General features: G+C 51.2%; 2 protein-coding genes across 7 annotated transcripts in view; one reads left to right on the forward strand and one right to left on the reverse strand.

The window, feature by feature from the left end:
- LOC109526868 (glutamate receptor-interacting protein 2-like) overlaps window positions 1–11,508 on the forward strand; it is a 30,049-nt gene extending 18,541 nt beyond the window's left edge. For 3 of the 6 annotated variants that reach the window (XM_019888432.1, XM_019888435.1, XM_019888438.1), the window contains 14 exons: window positions 61–177; window positions 1,532–1,718; window positions 3,027–3,172; window positions 3,246–3,326; window positions 3,829–3,892; window positions 4,192–4,337; window positions 4,981–5,125; window positions 5,353–5,519; window positions 6,598–6,780; window positions 6,856–6,988; window positions 7,689–7,803; window positions 8,016–8,216; window positions 9,294–9,440; window positions 10,259–11,508. In XM_019888432.1, the coding sequence (XP_019743991.1) occupies window positions 61–177; window positions 1,532–1,718; window positions 3,027–3,172; window positions 3,246–3,326; window positions 3,829–3,892; window positions 4,192–4,337; window positions 4,981–5,125; window positions 5,353–5,519; window positions 6,598–6,780; window positions 6,856–6,988; window positions 7,689–7,803; window positions 8,016–8,216; window positions 9,294–9,440; window positions 10,259–10,459 (2,033 nt within the window). In that variant the 3' untranslated portion in view covers window positions 10,460–11,508. Of the gene's footprint in view, window positions 1–60; window positions 178–1,531; window positions 1,719–3,026; window positions 3,173–3,245; window positions 3,327–3,828; window positions 3,893–4,191; window positions 4,338–4,980; window positions 5,126–5,352; window positions 5,520–6,597; window positions 6,781–6,855; window positions 6,989–7,289; window positions 7,362–7,688; window positions 7,804–8,015; window positions 8,217–9,293; window positions 9,441–10,258 lie in introns of those variants that run through there. The other 3 variants (XM_019888433.1, XM_019888434.1, XM_019888437.1) reach the window with 3 other exon arrangements.
- A 2,331-nt stretch (window positions 11,509–13,839) lies between these two features.
- The window catches only part of LOC109526869 (sodium- and chloride-dependent taurine transporter-like), a 28,872-nt gene continuing 26,491 nt past the window's right edge, over window positions 13,840–16,220 (reverse strand). Inside the window, exons 12-14 of the mRNA XM_019888439.1 lie at window positions 15,151–15,251; window positions 14,882–15,052; window positions 13,840–14,585 (exon numbers count right to left, since the gene is read on the reverse strand). Of these exons, the coding sequence (XP_019743998.1) occupies window positions 14,421–14,585; window positions 14,882–15,052; window positions 15,151–15,251 (437 nt within the window). The 3' untranslated portion in view covers window positions 13,840–14,420. The remainder of the gene's footprint in view (window positions 14,586–14,881; window positions 15,053–15,150; window positions 15,252–16,220) is intronic.

Raw genomic sequence — 16,220 nt, forward strand, 5'->3', positions numbered from 1 at the left:
GAGTGCAATGTGTCATGTCTGCGGCTGTGGTGAGCGCCGGCTTCTCCCCTTCCTCCGCAGCCGCATCGGGCTTCGGCAGCCAGGGGAGCAGCACGCTGCCCTGCCCCGCCGCGCCCACCAGCCCGAGGACCTCGACCGGCAAGAGGCGCAACAGGAAGGGGGACCACAAGAGCTCACGTATGACCTGCCGCCGTTGCCGTCGCTGCATTCGAGCCGACCGCTGGGAGCCGAAACGGGAAGTGTGACCGTCATTTCACGACCGTACGTTGCGTGAGGAGGCGCGGGGACACGGACGGCTTTCTGCGTTTAACACAGACGCAAGGCGCACGCAGGCATGGTCAAATGGCCGCTAGCTGAAAAAAAATACGATAGCATGCATGCATGTGAGCATGTTTTTTAAAACGCCACCAAGAGCAAATCGGAATTCGGTGGTTCTTTTTTGAAGTATTTCACACGTTATTTACTCCCGTTATTCATCCTGTCACAGCTGTCAAAGTCAAGGCCCGGCCGGGGCCAGATCTGGCCCGCAGCATCATTTGATGTGGCCCGCGAAAGCGAATCAAACATGGCAACTTCCAGGATGCTTGCTAAAATGTGGACCAAAATGTCAAATTCTCATACGTCATAAATAAGAGAGACATTGTAAACATTTTGTTCTTGCCAAACACCTCATGGCAGTCACTTAAACAAGAATTGAATCAACTGTTATTTTTGACTTTTTTATATGATATCAGTCACCACGGCCTTCCAAGAGAAACGCTCACTAAAATGTGGCCCGCGACCAAAATGGCTTAGACATCCCGGATCTTGTGCATCTGAAACAAACAGCTGGGCAAGTTCTCCATCGGGCGCGTCGGGTTCCCTCGCGTCATTGTCAGAAATGAGGCCGGCTTTTGCGAAAGCGCCGACAACGGCGCAAGCGGGCACGTTAGCGAGCCGTGGATTTGCCGCTCTTCAATTCTCTGATGGCTGCTCGATGGCCACGTTCCTCCGCGTAATCGATGGCTTCAAGTTTGGACTGCGCTTCGTGGGCGCGTCTCTTCATCGGTGCCATTTTCTGGGCTCCGCAGTTGTTTGGCCCAAGGTGCGTAGCGGCATTCTCTCCAGCTCCTGGTGGGCGTCCTCTTTGGCGCCCATCCTTGCCCTTTAGCGGTCGCCTTTCCTCTCCATAAGCAGCGTGTCTGCATGACATCAGTGAGTCCGATTTTGGAACTTACTGCGGCCATTTTGGAGACTATTTCAGACTTTTAAGTGCGCCCTACATTCGTGAAAATACGGTCCGGAGAGAGCGAGAGCGATGGATGGCTGCATAGAGATGTCAAGGGAATTGTTACGAGCAGGATGCGTTTTTAAGTTCTATTCGGATAGGTCGCCTGTTTGATGGCGTTTGTTTCTTTTGGTGTGAATGACTCATTTCTTTTCTGTCACCGTGCACGCGTGCGTGTTGGACTCGCACATGTCTTGAATTTCACACCAGTTCCTCGTATTGCGTTTATTCCCCCCCCTCATCTCTGTCCCATCTCTGGCTTAGTGTCGCTGGCATCCAGTTCCGTGGGGCCGGGGGGCCAGGTTTTTCACGCGGAAGCGAGCGAGGTCGTCCTGAGGGGGGACCCGCTGACAGGCTTTGGGATCCAGCTGCAGGGGGGCGTCTTCGCCACAGAAAGTCTTTCGGCTCCTCCCGTCATCCGCTTCATCGAACCGGACAGCCCGGCCGAGAGGTAACGCGCAGGCAACCGAAGAAGGGCGACACGGTCGGGGGGGGGGGGGGTCACCTTGAAGTCGCGGTGCAAATCAGTCAGTCAGGCAGTCAGGCAATGACACATCAGACAAGCTAATTTTAGCCGCATGACTATTTGGTTTGAAGGCAGACGCATTAGCGATGCATCACGGCGATAGAAATGAGGCCGACGGACAAAGAACGCGAGACTTTTCTCTGCCTTTGTTCCGCTTCCGAACGACACTTTGCAGATGCATCAAGGAGCAAAAACGCTTTGCTCTCACTGAGGACCAAGTGGATGATGCACCGGTGACCACTGGTGTCGGTTTAACGCATTCTGCCCGGTCACTGCAACGCAGTAAAGAACCGTGCTGCCTTGATTTCCGCAAGTCCTAATTGATGAGATTTTTTTTTTCTCAAATTTGAGATGGTGGCAGTGAAGTGAGTGCCATTTTTCATATTATGAACCACATAACCAAACCTTAAGCTTTTTGGGAGGGATCTTGGAATGGAGTGGCAGTTCCATGCTTATAGAAGTGCACACGCATTTTCAAAAACGCCATCAATTTTTTTTTTTTTTTTTAAATGACCTTGTCACCACAAATTGGTTAATGTCCGTCCCAAGTCCTATTACGCGCGTGCCTCCCGGGCCCGGTCCGGCGTGCGGCGTCCTTTTCCTGTGAGGTAATGATGCTGTTGGACAGGGTCACCTCCCCTATGTGACAGCGTTGAAGTTCCGCGGCAGTGTTGAGCCTCCCACTGGGATTTTCGCACCTAAGCCTCCGCGTAAGCTGAATCCGCTGCGGGGATGTTGGTCACTTTAACGTTTTATGACGGGACTTTGTTTTGTAGGCGTGATGTCATTTCCAAGGATTATCTGTATTTTTTTTTTTTTTCCCAGGGAATTTACTTGCAGACTACTGGCTCCCTAAAATTGGTGACGCCTCCTTTGGTATTAATGAATAGACACGACGCTTGTTGACCAGAACATGAAGGACACCAGAACATTCTCACGGGATCCAGTGCAGCTGCCATTTCTACAGCACAAGTGCTGTGTACATGGAGCAAAAAGAATTCAGACAACAAGAAAACAAACAATCCATTCATAACAAAGCACAAAAACAGTCCAATGAAAAGTCAAGTTTCATGCCAAAGACTAAAAAAGAAGAAATCGGAGGACCTTGAAAAGGACTCTCAAATGAGCCAGTGAAGGGATGCGCGCCCTACCAGGCGGGGGTCGAGCCACGGCATTCTCACAAAAATATGTTGCATCATTGTGTTGCAAAATGTTTATTATTCTTACGCGCAGGTGCGGCTTGATCCAGGTCGGCGATCGACTCTTATCCATTAATGGCATCCCAACGGAAGACGGCACTTTGGAGGAGGCCCATCAGCTGCTCAGAGACTCGGCTCTGGCCAATAAGGTCACCGTGGAGGTTGAGTTTGATGTGGCAGGTACACGCGGTTGCACATCCTCGCGCGAGGACCGGAGAGCTTCTTTGATGTCGGTTTTTCTTCTGCTCCTTAGAGTCCGTGGTTCCGAGCAGCGGTACTTTCCACGTCAAACTACCCAAGCGAAGAGGAATGGAGATGGGCATCACCATCAGTGGTGAGTGCTGGTATAAAACTGTCCAGCAGGGGGCACTATTGTGTTGATGGCGCTTCACTCCTTCAGACGGCGACGCTTGATCGCCACAAAATGTCCACCATCGAATGACATCCCAGACACGAGTCTGCTCTACTAGACTTCGAATGAGATCAAAATCGAAAAATATAATCCATTCAACACAAACGTATATCGTTATCGGCTATTTGGAGTTGATCTCCATGAAAGGATTTGACTAATCTAAACCCCAAAACTGCCAATTACAACAAAAAACGAGACTATACCTCAAGGTTTGGATCAGATCCAAACCTTGCGTTATATCTCCTTGGACGTTGAGGCTGTGGAGTGCATACATACACGATCCTTGGTAACTGTGGGCCCTGTATCAACATTTAAAGTCTTCAAGTATGATACGAATGATTCCAAATGTGATTACGTAAACCGCAAAAAGTAAAAACATTGACCCCCCCCCCCCTCCTGTCTTCGTTTTATTTTAAAAAAACAGCAAGTAAGAAGTCTGGCAAGCCGCTCATCATCTCTGACATCAGAAAAGGAAGCGTAGCCCACAGGTATGTCGTTTCATCCCATAACAAAGCACATCATTTTTAATCTCTGCGTGCCAAACTATTGACGCCCCCAGCGTGCCCCCCCGATAGCAAATCTCTTCAACCTGAATTGGATTGACCATAAAATGCTGTTCGGTAGAGCAGCGGCAGTCCGTTTTGAGAAGGGCTCGGTGTCGATTGGGGACGCGGTCGAGGTGGCGCTCACCCCACCGAGACGGGAACGAGGCTTCCCGTTGTGAGTCGGGAGCAGGGAGCTGCTCCCGACTCACAACTGGGAGCTTCGCTCCCTTTGACACTTTCAGAACGGGCACCCTGGAGCCCGGAGACAGACTGCTGGCCATCGACGGCGTGCGTCTTGAGGACTGCACCATCGAGGATGCCACGCATGTCCTGGATCAAGCCGAAGACATGGTCAAGCTGCGAATACAGAAAGACGAGGACAACATCGGTAAGGGTGTCCCGGACGACGCAAAGCGCTCATCGCCGCTTCCCAACTTGGACTGAGCCCGGGCATTGATTTGAACGCGGAAAAATGTCACGGCGCGTTGCCGCTCGTGAGATGATGACGATCTCCACTTGGCTGGCAAATTGACAGAGTGCATCATTTGGCCCATTTGAGTTGAATGCAAAGTTTATACACTCGCAAAAACAAGGCGAGACGTCGAAACTGTTGAATCGCTTGAACAAGTAGCGATCCAGGGGAAAGTGTGAAAAATGCAAGCAGAGTTCGCTCGGCCATGCCCGCGTAAACGTGAGCGGTTTCGTCGCTCGCAACCATCTGTCACGTTTGCGAGTCGCAATGATGCCCACACCGGCGGTAGAAATCCTGCATTGCCGGTCCACGAACGGCATAATCCGGCCGGTACTTGCCTCAACTGGTCCGTGACACAAAACAAGTTTGCGAGCGCCGCGGTCCAAGGTTGTTTTCCCTTTCGCTGTACATCAGATATTAATTTGGTGTCAATAATTGGACGAAGTGGATACGGATCTGCGTTTTTTTGCTCGGTGCCCAGATGTTGGCAATGACTCGCGTGACGTGACGGTCGACGGTGGCGGTTGTGCTGCGCTCTAGATGAACGTGTCTTCTCTAGATGAGCTGGAGATGTCCGGTTCCATCGTCTACACGGTGGAACTCAAGCGATACAACGGCCCCCTGGGGATCACCATTTCGGGCACGGAGGAGCCTTTTGACCCCGTCGTCATTTCGGGGCTAACCAAGAAAGGCCTGGCCGAGAGGTGAGACCTGCGCGGGGGGGGGGGGAGTCGCAGCGGACGCGGAAGTGACGCTCGCCGCGTGTCGACGTCTTGCGGTTGAGTAAGACGTGAAACGTCGGCGATCTCATTTGTGTTCTCGATGACGAGAAGCCTCTTTGTCTGCTGCTCGGTCGGCACGCCGCCTCGTGTTCGGACGCGTCGGCTCTGTGTCGTGTCTGGAGTCTCCTCCCTCTCTCCCAAATCTGCAGGACGGGGGCCATTCACGTCGGCGACCGCGTGCTGGCCATCAACGGGGTCAGTCTGAAAGGCAAAACGCTGAGCGAGGCCATCTACCTCCTGCAGACGGCCGGGGAGTCGGTCACGCTCAAGATCAAAAAACAAGCGGACCGCGCGCAGCCGTCGCCTCCTTCTCATGGCAAGAAAGCACGCATGTTCATCACCCCCCCCAAAAATGGCAAATATGTTCGATGCGCCCCCAACAGTGTTCGGATGAGCATTATGTTTGTCCATTATGACTTCAATGGCGACTTTCGCCCGTTTTGATTCCCCTCCGGCGTCGGCCATTTTGCTGACTCACTCTCGACTAACGGCGTCATGGTTGCGGCTCGCCACTTCTCCGGGTTTGGTCATGTGACGCTCGCAAGCTGAGCGGTGATTGGCCATTTACCTTGCGCAACTGTGATGTCATTCCCGGTCGCCAGCAGGTGGCGAAGAGCTCGCCCCTGAGATGTCTGAAAAGGGTTGGATCTTGCTCCTGAATTATTCCACAAACGCAACAATAATCGCGTTTGGACGAGCTGGGGGGGGGCGCATCGAACATTTGGCAGTTGAAGTGCCCATTCAGAATGACATTCCGCACACTTCCGGGTGGCGAAAGACTGACCTTGTCCAAATGATGCAAAACCTACAGCTCAACAACAAATCATTCAAAAAACGTGCTCTTGAAATTTGGCACGACGGGGGGAAGATTTGAACACGATGCCGGCAAAATTCTAGAAGGACTGATCAGGTGGAAAAGGATGAGAGAGATTTCTGCCGTCTACTCCTCTTTGTCAAATCTCGTCAGAGAGGAAAGCGGCTGCTGTGAGCCGTGCTTAGTCGGCGGCCGCGTCGTCTGCCCTGGCGGCAACGCCGCCGACACTCGAACCTTCGCTACGAGACGGCGTTCTCCTTCCAAAATAAAAGAAACGGAAATTGCAGCAACAAAATGGCTGAATAGCTCGAAAGCCGGGCCTGGCCCGCGCCTCGTCGCCGCTCGGAGGTACCCGGTGCCGCCTCTTAACTCATTCCCTCCCAAAGACGTTTTGAAACGTCTTTTCCGACTTGGTCCAGAATTGGCTGCTACTGAATGAGTTAACAAAGATGAGAAATATCGCGGGGCGGGCATCCGCTTTGGAAGCAAAACTCTGCGACATCAAATCCATTCATCCTTTTCCCGAAGCGGGCGAGACCGATCCCCGGATTTCGTCTCCATTGTCTCGACTCGCTTCCAGAATACGACGGCAGGCGAGCTGTGGACAGAGAAGCCGGCTTCCTGAGCGACCTCGAGGACGAACTGAGGGACTCGCAGAGAACGGGCAAACGCTCGGAGATGTACTCGGCCGCCGTGCCCAGCGTGGACTCCGCGATGAGCTCCTGGGACGGTTCGGGATGCGACGGCGGCTACGGGAGCCAAGGTGAGGCTGCGCTCGGACTCTTTTTTCTTTCTCAAGCGGGCCCCCGGACGCCCAGATGATTGTCTTGCGTCTCAGCGACATATCTTCACAAAGACGCCTTCCTCCATCCCAACGAATGGAGGAGAAGCAAGTACAGGAGCCCGATCGGGTCCAGCGCCGCGGGACTGGCGCAGCGCTACGACGAGGACGACTGGGACAACGTGCCCGGGTAAGAAAGCGCCGGGCCGCTCCTTCCGTCTCCATCTTGGCGGCTCCTTTTGGATGTCGGCGCGGCTTTAATTGATTTCTGCGAGCGTCTCTGCTGTTTTTTTTTTTTTTTTCCTTTGTTTCCTGTGTTTGATTTCTTTGACAAAGGCCACCCGCACGGTTTGCGTGTCACAGCGTCGATGTTAGACGGAGTTTAAAGCTCCGACGTTTGCTTGTCATGTGATGCTTTTGTGTTTTGTTGGCTTGGTCCAAACTGTTCCTTTTTTTTTTTCTTTTTTCTTCTTCTTCTTCTTCTCCCTCAGGTATTCTCTCTCTGATCTGCTTTACTAATCGCCCACAAGCTCTTTGGTGTGTCGCCTGTTTCATGTCCACACCAAAAAAAAACGCATCAGGACAACTCGGCCATATGTCTCCTTCTTCATGTTTTTTTTTTGTGTTTTTGGCTCACATGCCTTCATTTTTTTTTTTTGGGTGGGGGGGTTTGCTGTGGAGGTGAGAACTGCTTTGTATTTCCAAGAAGAGAAAAAAACTCTTCAGTGTTTTGAGAGGTGTCCAGTGTGGTCTTGAGGCTTTCAAAGGGACTCTCCTTCCCCCCCAATTTTTTTTTTTTTTTTTTTTCCCCCCCACGCTGCTTTTGAAGGCAGCGGCGGCCAACAAGACGGCAAGACCGCTCTCACGCTGTGGTTCCTGCATTGTCGTAGATTCCTCAGCCCCCCTCATTGCCACGGCACCCCCAATCAGGAGGATAGCTTCTGGTCGCAGGCTCTGCGGGACCTGGACACTCGCGGCCAGTCGGAAATCCTCCGGGAGCTGGAGGTAGGTCGGCCTTCTCTTGCATCACCCGCGGCCATTTCACGCACCGCCTCCCCCTCGTCGTCGGGGCCGTACGATCGTGCCCGATGAGGCTTTCCGATAATCTCTCAAGTTTGGGGTGCGATACGCTCTGAAATCAGCCGGGGCGGCCGACCCCCCCGTTGCCACGCTAAATGTTTTCAGTCTGGCTTTTGGTGTGTGCGCTCTTGTTCCAGGCATCGATGTCAGGCAGCGCTTTTAGCCTGTACCTCGACGAGACCAAGACGGAGGACGACTCGATGTTCCCGTCCGAAATAAGTCCCGTTAAGCGAGAGGAAACCAAAGCGGCGCCAAAGGACACAAGCGGCCTCAACGTGGTGAGCGGAGGTGGCGCAGGCTCAAACAGTTTACCTTCGCTGAGCGCGGCCCCGCGCGAGGTAGCGCGCGCTCCTTTTGGGAAAAACGGCTTTTAAAGTTGTACACGCGTGGATCACATGAAGACGCAGTCGAAGCTCTTTTCAACAACGCGCCCCGGTGACGTTTTCGCCCCGACAACGTTCACCTTTCAAAATCCCGATTTCAGCTCATTTTCCATTTGTTGCTTTTGCTTCCAACGAACAAGTTTACCACCTAAAATCATGATCACGGCCCGATTTTTGTCCTCCCACAAAACAGCGACGACACCTTCGTGACGACGAGCCGCGGTAAGCTAACTGCCGCCGCGACCGTGCCGATGAACAAAATGACGTCGCGTCCGAACGCCTCGGTACGTCGTACTTGCGGAGGCGCGGCGCACGGCGTCTGCAAGCAAATTTCGCTGTCTGCGAAGGCTGAAATCGCTTGGCACTTTTGAAAGGGAATCTCCCAGACGACGGCGGCGGCGGCACTGGCACTCGCCGATAGCGTTGATCGTTTTCTGAGATGAAGTAGGAACGCCACAGTTGTTTGTTTCACGTCTTGTCAAATCATTTTGTCTTCATGTACACGTCATTGGAAGTGGCGTGTTTATCCCGGACGACAGTTTCGTGTTTTCACATCTTGACGAGCCGCCGACACCGAGCCATCCAACTTTTCGCAATTCATTCCACATCCATCCAGTCAAATGACGCCGCATTGCTCGTGCGGCGCTGACACTGGATGGGGAGTTGCCTGGCAACTAATGACAGTCATTTTATTTTCAAACAAGATGTTGAATTGTTTTTTAAAAATCATTTTTTGGCGAGGTTGATTTTTTTTTTCCCTCACATGTTGGGTTTTTAAATTTGACAGACTATTTTCATCTTTTAGCGGTTTGGTACCGACCCAATTGACGACATCTTAGAAATTCCAAATCGGCGATGGCCACTTTAATAGAGTTCCTCCAAAAAAAAAAAAAAAAGTTGGGCAAGTGTATTTGATGTTCCCCTTGTACTGATCATCATGAAGGGGGAAAAAAAAAAAGCTCACTGGTCCAACGTGTTCTGCAGATGATTTGACAAACGGCACCGGATAATATCTGCGTGACGCGTGTGCAGGTGGTGATCAGAAAGGACCCCGAGAGCGGCGACTTTGGATTCAGCGTGTCGGACGGGCTGCTGGAAAAGGGAGTTTTTGTCAACCTGATCCGCCCTCACGGCCCGGCCGACCGGGCGGGCCTGAAGCCTTACGACCGGATTCTTCAGGTGCCCCTTCCTTTTTCTAAACCCAAATGTGTGTTCTCTTGACATTGGGCGACGATATCAACTCGTAGCGAATAGCAAGTCGGAGGCCGGGGTGCTCGTTAACGGGGAAGCGGACGCACGAGCGAGAGACAAAGCTGCTTTGAGGTGTTGCTCCCATCGCGTGTGAAGTTCGTCACGCAGAGCTCAATCGATTTTGTTCCGGAGTCACGATAGTTAATGAATAGGAGGAAGTCACAGATTCCAACTTTCATAACACTTTGTCCACCTCGTAGCTCCTTTTTGTGGTGCGTGTGATTTGGCCAGCAGGGGGCGGTCACGCAGGCACCAATAAAGCCATGTGACGCTGTAAACCGCCGTTATGTCAGCTGTTTTTCAGAGAGGATCAAGAATATACGCCTCCGAGTCGTGTTAGACAGTCGCGGTTTGACATCCACCTGTTTGTTTTTTTTTTTTTTTTGAAAACCGATCTCCCATTTTTCACGGGAACACACAACGCCGTCCCGTTTTGGGGTTTTGTTTTTCATTTGTGATTTTCTTTTCACGGCAATTATCTTGAGCGCCACATATTCGCGGATTTCCGATTATTATGTCTGGGTGATACCTTTGGCAACAGATGGAAGTCTGTTTCCCAGGGGGAAAGAAAAACAAAAAACTGAACAGGTGAGTTTATGATGACTGCAACGTATGACGGACGTTTCCAGGAGAGATGCGAGAGACTCTTCAAAAAAAAAGTCACATTTGTCCGTGGCCAGACAAAGTCGAAATGCCATTTCGGCGAGGTCAAAAGAGATTTTCGTGTCCCATTTGGCTCGTTGCAGGTGAACCGCGTGCGGACCAGAGACTTGGACTGCTGTCTCACCGTGCCCCTCATTATGGAGGCGGGAGCCAGTCTGGATCTGCTCATCGGCAGGAATCCCGCGGAAACGGGCCACGCCGAGGGTCCGCGCGCTGAGCGCGACCGCCCTTCCCTCTCGCTGCTCTGCTTTTCGCAGCGCCGCACCGACAGCGTTGCGCTGTGAGCGCACAGACACACGCCCAAGTAGGTCCCGCGGGTCACGTTGCAGCTGCCGGACGTTGGCAGCATCCCCGGCACGAGCGGTGTTAATCGCCATGTTCACATGACGTTTTCGGGCGCGTCCGCTCCTTCCCCAGCAGCACATTTGCAAGCGTCTGTAACGCACACGCAGCATCCGACGAGTTCTTGAGTTGACTTTGTCCCCGCGAGCGCGCACTTGACGGCTTCTGTGTTCACGCGTGCACAGGGTGGGAGCACATTTGGGCTCAGGGTTGCATTCAGGGGTTATTTTCTTGGCTCACTTGCCGTGTTTCCGTCGCCAAGGGCGGCGGTCCTTGGCGACGTCCTCCCTCCCCAAATAGAATTCTCACGGCCACCGGCCAAGCGTCGTAAAAGGTTACGTTACACGACATTATATATAAATATGTATTTGTTAATCTGATGAATGCTTGCGAAGACGTGAGCCTTTTCCCGCGGACGTCCTTGGGAGGGATTACCGCCAGCATTGCGTTCGGATTGTTTTGCGTTTTTCACTACGTTGCCAATATTGCCACGTGCACGTTTACACTTGATGGGAATTCACGGATTTGATTTCACTTATGGCTGTTTTCAGTTTTTTGTTTTGTTTGGTGGTGGTGGGGGGGGGTAGCGACCACCACCTTGGCCCCGTGTTGTTGGTACGACCTCAGCCAAGTGACTTATTAACTACGAGAAGCCCCGGTGTCATGTCTTGTTTACCTCCATGGGGTTGTTGTGAGCGTACTCCTCCGCTCGAACTCAAAGCATCGGCGTCCCGCGGCGGGCCTTCCGGTCTCATGCGAGCGCTAGCACGTCAACTCTTCTTCGTCAAATGAACAAATGTCGCCAGAGGTCTATTTTTAAAAGCTTCCGAGAGGAATCCGATCTTCTGATGCTCGCAGTCTCTCTTTTGCTGTAAAGTCACTGTTTTTAGTCCTCATACAAGCATGTCAAAATGATTGCCGTCAGTTGCAAGACTGAATGGGCTGTTTTATTTGCATAGTGTCTTTTTTTTTTTTAATAAAAATGTTAAAACCTGTGATGTTTGGTTCTGGTTCCATGTTGTTGGAAGGTGTGCTGCTCTTTGTGTCCTTTGGTGCAGAGATTTGAATGTTTACAGTTCCTAAAGATGTGTGTGTGTGAGAGTGTGTGAGAGTATCCAGTGGTTCTCCCCCACCCCTTTTTCTCCAGTACCAAATTCAAAACTGTTGAGGTCCCATGGTCAACATGAAAACAGACCCTGAGAAGGCCTTCGTCCATCCTTGCATCCATTTCCTTGGGGGGGGGGGGTGTCACGGGGTCTGGCGCGAGCCCATCCCGGCTGTCTTCAGGCAGCGGGAAGGGTAAAGGCCTTCGTGTTCATCCAAAACAAGGCAGTTGGGGGGAAAAAAATGGATACCTGGAAGCCGATGGTCATGTTATGCAGTTTTAACATTTAGATGACGCTTGGGTAATACAGGAAAACTTGACTGAATGAATAAGTGCAAATGTATCAAAATGTATTGCACAAAAGGCTCCAAGTGAAATTGAAAAAAATTGTCTGCGATTTTAGAAAAAAAAAGTTTCTTCAGGCTGTACCCGTTTCATATTCTGTGCTTCTTTCATGCGATGCAGGTATGATAAAGTGGGGGTGGGAGGGTGGTTTGGGGGTGTTGTGTGGCCCCAGGGAATATGTCAAGGCAGTGAGAGAGACTCAAATAAAAAATGGGCCAAATTATTTGTTGTATTTTCATCCAGAGTTCTTTTTTTTTTTTTGCATCCATGAGGAAGCAACGCGATGCAGATCCGATTGTGTCGTTGCGGCGCCGAAAGATTGCCGAGGGTAACGGGGAGATAATTTGAGGGGCAGCATCCAAGTTTGGCTGCTCTCCCGGATGCTTTGCCGCTTTGACCTGAAATAGACTCGGCGTGCGAGTTCACGAGGTTTCCCTCGGACTGGACGCTGCCCTCGTCAAACACGGATTGTTTACATCCAACTTGGCGTGATCAAAGATCAGTTGTCGCCGGCGGTGTTTGCGTCCGAGCGCGTGCGTGTTCTCCCGCCTCCCCTTCTTTTGTCAGCGAGGCAAGTTGCGCCCGATGGATGGCGTTCCATTGGTGTGCGGCGAACACTTTGTGGACTTTCAGGCCAAGTGTCAATGAGCCACGTCGGGAAGTGCGAAGGGCTGAATGAGTGGCAGGAAGCGCCGGGGAGGGGCCCCGCAAAGGCGAGATCGTACTTCAAATACTGTACGAGGGGAACCTGAAGCGGAGCCGTCGCGGGTCACCTCGTTTTGTCCAGAAGCATTGCAACAATGACAAGAATCGTTTTCAGCGTTGAACCTTTATCCGCGACCACCGCACCCTGTGTGGAAAACCTTCATGTTCAAGTGATGTCACAACGCGATGGTGTGACAGACTTGTTTGTAAACAACTCTCGTTTCCCCGCACAGTGTTCGACATTCCAAGCAAATGTTGAGGTGGGGTCGTAAAACGCTTCCGGATTACTTTGTGAAGGCGTCGGTCGAAAAGACGCATCGAGTCAAGCGTGTCCAAGAAACGCTTTATTCCAAGTGTCTGCGGAAACGATGCAATGTGCATCTGAATGGAGACAAACGTGAGATACAAACATACTTTGGTACATCGAGATTTTTTTTTGTGTGGATGAAGCTGCGGCGAATCTGCAGATGGGCGACTCCATCGGGAGCTGTTGGCTTTTTTTTTTTCCCGCTCGAGTATTGCAATTTCATTGTCATTCATTCAGAACATTGAACATTTCCAAGTTGCCGCTCCTACGCTGAGTATTGCGCCACGTAATTAAAACACATTTCAGAGTTATCGCTCAAGTAATCAATCAGTCATGGTGTTTGTATGATGTACAAAATTGTTACAAAAGGCATGTGTGATTGACAAACAATTGCAATTCTGCTATACGACTGGCTAAAGTTGACGTCACAAAAAACAAAACAAAACAACAACCTAAAAACAAGAAACCAGGACATCCGCTGTTGAAATGAGTGCAATCGAGCTTTTCGGGATGTTGTGGAAAAAAAAAAAGGGATGGTGCATTATTTTCGATTCCTACACGTTCTCTTATCGACTGGCATTTATTAACACTGATAAACTGCACAAGTGATATGGTAAAATAGTTCCTGCTAAAACGCGTTGCATGTTCTACAGCAACACCTTGCATCATTAAAAACAAACGCGACCGGAACGGTGAGACAGCAATAAAGTGCAGAGGTTTTACAAAAAAAAAAAAAAAAAAGCACTGGGACTGACCTTGGCAGTCACAAAAGCAGTAGACACGAAACGTTTTTTCCATCGCTGCGATTTTGATCCGATTTTTTTTTCTTTTGAACGTACTTCTCATTGGATTTGTCCAAGGCCTCCACTAAAAAACGCCGCGTCGTACATGGTCTGCGTTTGTCCGTCATATACGCTAAGCACCGCGAGCTCACCGGCAGACGAGATCACTTGCGATTTGGGTGAGCGTGACAACTGAGCTCAAGTACGAAAGCGGCGGGCGCCGTCGTCTGGCGCGTCGGCGCCACGCCCGCCCGCCCGCCCGCCCGACTTCACGATACATCCGGTCGGCCGAATTGAAGAGAAGTGAGAATTTCATTCCTGCTTCTTTATCGGCCGCAACAATTCCTCATCTCTCCGGAATCAACAAGAAGAAAGGTCGTAAACATGAAACAAGTTCTACGTACAAATCTAGCGTCAGTGCCGACTGCAAGCCGGAACAGTTGAAACATGAGCCACGTGGATATGGTACAAAAATCACATTGAGAGAGAGAAGATGGATCGATAGATAGATAGATAGATAGCTCGCTAATTCTCCTCATTGATATCAAAGCACAAAATCTGGAAGGTGAATTGCGCCGGTGGACGCAAAGCGACCAACGTCAGCAAATCGGAGAAGAACACGCAAAGCGCACGGATGGTCTTCCTCTCACAGAGAGCGCTCACATGGTGGTTTCGACAATGGTGTGGGTGGCCTTGACCGAGCCGTTGTTCCCGTTGGGGTCCAGGGGCTGCGTCAGCTCGCTGCCTTTCGCCGCCGCCGCCGCGTACTCTTTGGGCCGGGAGCTCACGCCCGACTTCGCCGGGGCCGCCACCGCTTTGATCCGCTGCGCCAAAACAGGAGAAGCCAATCCGTGACCGCGCCGGCAAAAATCCATCACGGGGCGCATATAACGACCGGGGGGGGGTTAGGGTTAGGGCCTCCGCCCATTTGGCAGCAGTCGGTTACAAAAAACAAACCCACAAAAACCAAAAAACAAAGAGCGTCCGCCGGGGTTCATACGGACGAAGATAAAAGGCCACTCCTCAATCGCATCAAAATGTATTTTTGATGCTTTGTGAAAACCCAAATGACATTGTGACAGGGTGGTTGATGGAGGTCCCACCTTGGAGATGCGCTCACCTCAATGAGGGGTCCCTCGGATTGCAAGATCTTGATGACCATCACCATGGGGATGCAGATCATGGAGGCCAAGGCCAAGCACCAGCCCAGGCCGATGGCCCAGTCGGGGTATTCGTACACTTTGTTGTAGGTCAAAGGCTTGTACTTGACCAGCGAGAAGACAAAACAGCCCTGACACACACGCACACACACACACACACACACACACACCATCGGGTTTGACTTCAAGTAGGCCGTCAAGATGGGCCACGTTTGGGCGACGGTCTCACCATGCAGAGGACCGGCGTGATGATGGTCCAGCTCCATTTCATCCACGGGTTCGGTCTGTAGCCAATCATATCCTCAACTCCATCGTAGAAATTATCAACTCCTGCCAAAGAGCGAGGAGAAAAGAGCACTCTGCTTATTGGCGGGCGACCTCCCACGTTTGGGTTCACCTGCAAATTGTTGACGGCTTTACAAGCGCTTATCGGGCCGGGCAAAGCGCATCGTATCTTGGAACAATCATATCGCTTGACGTTTACCCGGGATGGCCCCGGCGCAACTAGTTCACTGGGTCATAAGGTCGTTTCTCTTCAACACCAGCTCATTTAAAAAAAAAACACGCACACACACACACACACACACACACACACACACACACACACACACACACACACACACACACGTTTATTTTATCAAAGCTCTAAAAAAAAAAAAAAACTCTTGACGGCTTATGAATGACGTCATTTTTGGACGGCAGCTGGTTACACATTTCCACCGGGAAGATCCGGAGGCGTGCCAGCTTCCAGGTTCGGTTTGTTCACAAGCTTCGAGTACGCTAGCTTGGAAAAAAAAAAACGGAGCCTTTAAAATGGTGTGAAGGGGCAGTTTTGTAATATTAAGCAAGATGGAGACGTAGTTGGCAGCCGTCTGCGAGAGCTTTTTAAAAACTCCGATTTTTGGGGTGTTTTTGTCATACGGTGTTGGTTGGTTGTTGACCCGTCGTGGACTTTTTCCGGCGTTTTAGGAACGTGTGCGCCGTTTGGGCAGCACGCGTGAACCGGCACGGATTTTGATGGTGAGGAATGTCAGCGCATGTGATTTTGGGGTGCCCGTAACCGGCGGCATTTTCCACGTTCCCCGTTTTGTCTAGCGGAGATGTTGGCGCTGTTGTTAATAAGATAAGATATCCTTTATTTGTCCCACAATGGGGAAATTTACAGTCCACAGCAGCAAGATAATGGGTAGAAAGAAGAAAAGAAAAACAAACACCGTTCAATTAAGTGCAATATAAATACAGATATGGATAAGGTCGTAGTGCTATTTATGGCGGGTGGAAAAGGGCTATTGCCCCCCA

The sequence above is a fragment of the Hippocampus comes genome, unplaced genomic scaffold (assembly GCF_001891065.2).
Source record: "Hippocampus comes isolate QL1 unplaced genomic scaffold, H_comes_QL1_v1.1 scaffold152, whole genome shotgun sequence".
Classification (NCBI taxonomy): domain Eukaryota; kingdom Metazoa; phylum Chordata; class Actinopteri; order Syngnathiformes; family Syngnathidae; genus Hippocampus; species Hippocampus comes.